This window comes from Littorina saxatilis, linkage group LG11 (genome assembly GCF_037325665.1).
Source record: "Littorina saxatilis isolate snail1 linkage group LG11, US_GU_Lsax_2.0, whole genome shotgun sequence".
NCBI lineage: Eukaryota > Metazoa > Mollusca > Gastropoda > Littorinimorpha > Littorinidae > Littorina > Littorina saxatilis.
The window spans coordinates 41627211-41629639 of NC_090255.1; the positions used below are offsets into that span (position 1 = coordinate 41627211).

General features: G+C 38.2%; 1 protein-coding gene across 2 annotated transcripts in view; it reads right to left on the reverse strand.

The window, feature by feature from the left end:
• LOC138980485 (NXPE family member 4-like) overlaps nt 1–2018 on the reverse strand; it is a 46141-nt gene extending 44123 nt beyond the window's left edge. The window contains exon 1 of one of the 2 annotated variants that reach the window (XM_070353366.1): nt 1822–2018. In XM_070353366.1, coding sequence (XP_070209467.1) covers nt 1822–1912 — 91 coding nt within the window. In that variant the 5' untranslated portion in view covers nt 1913–2018. The remainder of the gene's footprint in view (nt 1–1821) is intronic. The other variant, XM_070353367.1, reaches the window with a different exon arrangement.
• Between the last annotated feature and the right edge of the window lie 411 nt (nt 2019–2429).

A 2429-nucleotide genomic window follows, 5' to 3' on the forward strand; every position in this document is an offset into this window, starting at 1 on the left:
GAGAGAGAGAGAGAGAGAGAGAGAGAGAGAGAGAGAGAGAGAGAGAGAGAGAGAGAGAGAGAGAGAGAGAGAAAGAGAGAGAGCGAGAGAGAGAAAGAGAGAGAGAGAGAAAGAGAGAGAGAGAGAGAGAAAGAGAGAGAGAAAGAAGGAGACAGACAGACAGACAGACAAGACACTCAGGCAGAAAGACAAGACAGTTAATGACAATGACAATTCTTTATTTAACGAGGGTAATAGAATAAGCCAGGCAGAGCCAGAGAGATATAAGGAGACAGACAGAAACAGAGAAATATAAAGAGACAGACAGAGTGATATAAAGAGACATACAGAGATATATAAAGAGACAGACAGAGAGATATAAAGAGACATACAGAGATATATAAAGAGACAGACAGAGTGATATAAAGAGACATACAGAGATATATAAAGAGACAGACAGAGAGATATAAAGAGACATACAGAGATATATAAAGAGACAGACAGAGTGATATAAAGAGACATACAGAGATATATAAAGAGACAGACAGAGACAAATCAAATCAAATGTTATTTTTCGAGGGTTGTGACATAATCATTACAAACGAGCTTTTTTTTTCAACCAGCCCTCGCCCGGAGAGGGACTACTCTAATCACATATTTACACGGACATTCACGTCGAAAAAGAGAGAAAACAAGAAGAAATATAAACAGAGAGATAGACAGAGATAGACAGAGACGGAGAGATAAAGAGACAGAGACAGAAATATAAAGAGAGAGATAAAGAGACAGAGATATAAAGAGAGAGATAAAGAGACAGAAATATAAAGAGAGAGATAAAGAGACAGAGACAGAAATATAAAGAGAGAGATAAAGAGACAGAAATATAAAGAGAGAGATAAAGAGACAGAGATATACAGAGACAGAGATATACAGAGAGAGACAGAGAGATAAAGAGACAGACAGAGACAGAAATATAAAGAGAGAGACAGATAGATATAAAGAGATAGACACAGACAGAGATATAAAGAGAGAGACACAGACAGAGATATAAAGAGAGAGACAGAGATATAAAGAGAGAGACACAGACAGAGATATAAAGAGACAGACAGAGATATAAAGAGAGAGACACAGACAGAGATATAAAGAGAGAGACACAGACAGAGATATAAAGAGACAGACAGAGATATAAAGAGATAGACAGAGACAGAAATATAAAGAGAGAGACAGATAGATATAAAGAGATAGACACAGACAGAGATATAAAGAGAGAGACACAGACAGAGATATAAAGAGAGAGACAGAGATATAAAGAGAGAGACACAGACAGAGATATAAAGAGACAGACACAGACAGAGATATAAAGAGAGAGACACAGACAGAGATATAAAGAGAGAGACAGAGATATAAAGAGAGAGACAGAGACAGAGATATAAAGAGACAGACAGAGACAGAGATATAAAGAGAGAGACAGAGATATAAAGAGAGAGACAGAGACAGAGATATAAAGAGAGAGACAGAGACAGAGATATAAAGAGAGAGACAGAGACAGAGATATAAAGAGAGAGACAGAGACAGAGATATAAAGAGACAGACAGAGACAGAGATATAAAGAGAGAGACAGAGACAGAGATATAAAGAGACAGACAGAGACAGAGATATAAAGAGACAGACAGAGACAGAGATATAAAGAGACAGAGACAGAGATATAAAGAGACAGACAGAGATATAAAGAGACAGACAGAGATATAAAGAGACAGACAGAGATATAAAGAGACAGACAGAGACAGAGATATAAAGAGAGAGACAGAGAGATAAAAAGAGACGGAGACGAGTGTCACTTACAGCGGTGCCCATACAGTGCAATAACAACCAGGGGCAACACCGGAATCACACAACAGACACATCGTCTGCTTCTTTTCGTAAAACCGGCCATTGTGATCCGCAACTCTTGTTCTCCGTCATCAATTTCATCCAGGAACGTCACAGGATGACAAATATATTGACTGAAAGTAAAAGGAAATACCTTGACCTTTCTTTGACATCTAACATCGATTACACTCACAAACTGAGAAACAACAAGTCAATGACATCTAACACCCAGTACACTCACAAACTGAGAAACAACAAGCATTGTCATCATTTTCACGAGTTTTCATTCACAAACACCTGGTAAATAAATCTCATGTTCCCCATGCAATAACTCGAGGTGGTGAGTGGGTTTGAGCTTTCATGTGAAACGTGGATTGTCAAAGTAAAAGCCAATCAGGCTGATTGTTTGATGTGTGGAACCATCGTGGCTTTGGATTTGTGTTTCCGAGGACAACGATTGTAAGCAATGCATTCACTCTCTAAGACCCAATCAATGTTGATAATTACCGCGGCGACTCATGGTCAATTTGCAACTTATCTCTGTAATCGCAAAATCCACAACGAAAAGTCATAAACACTTG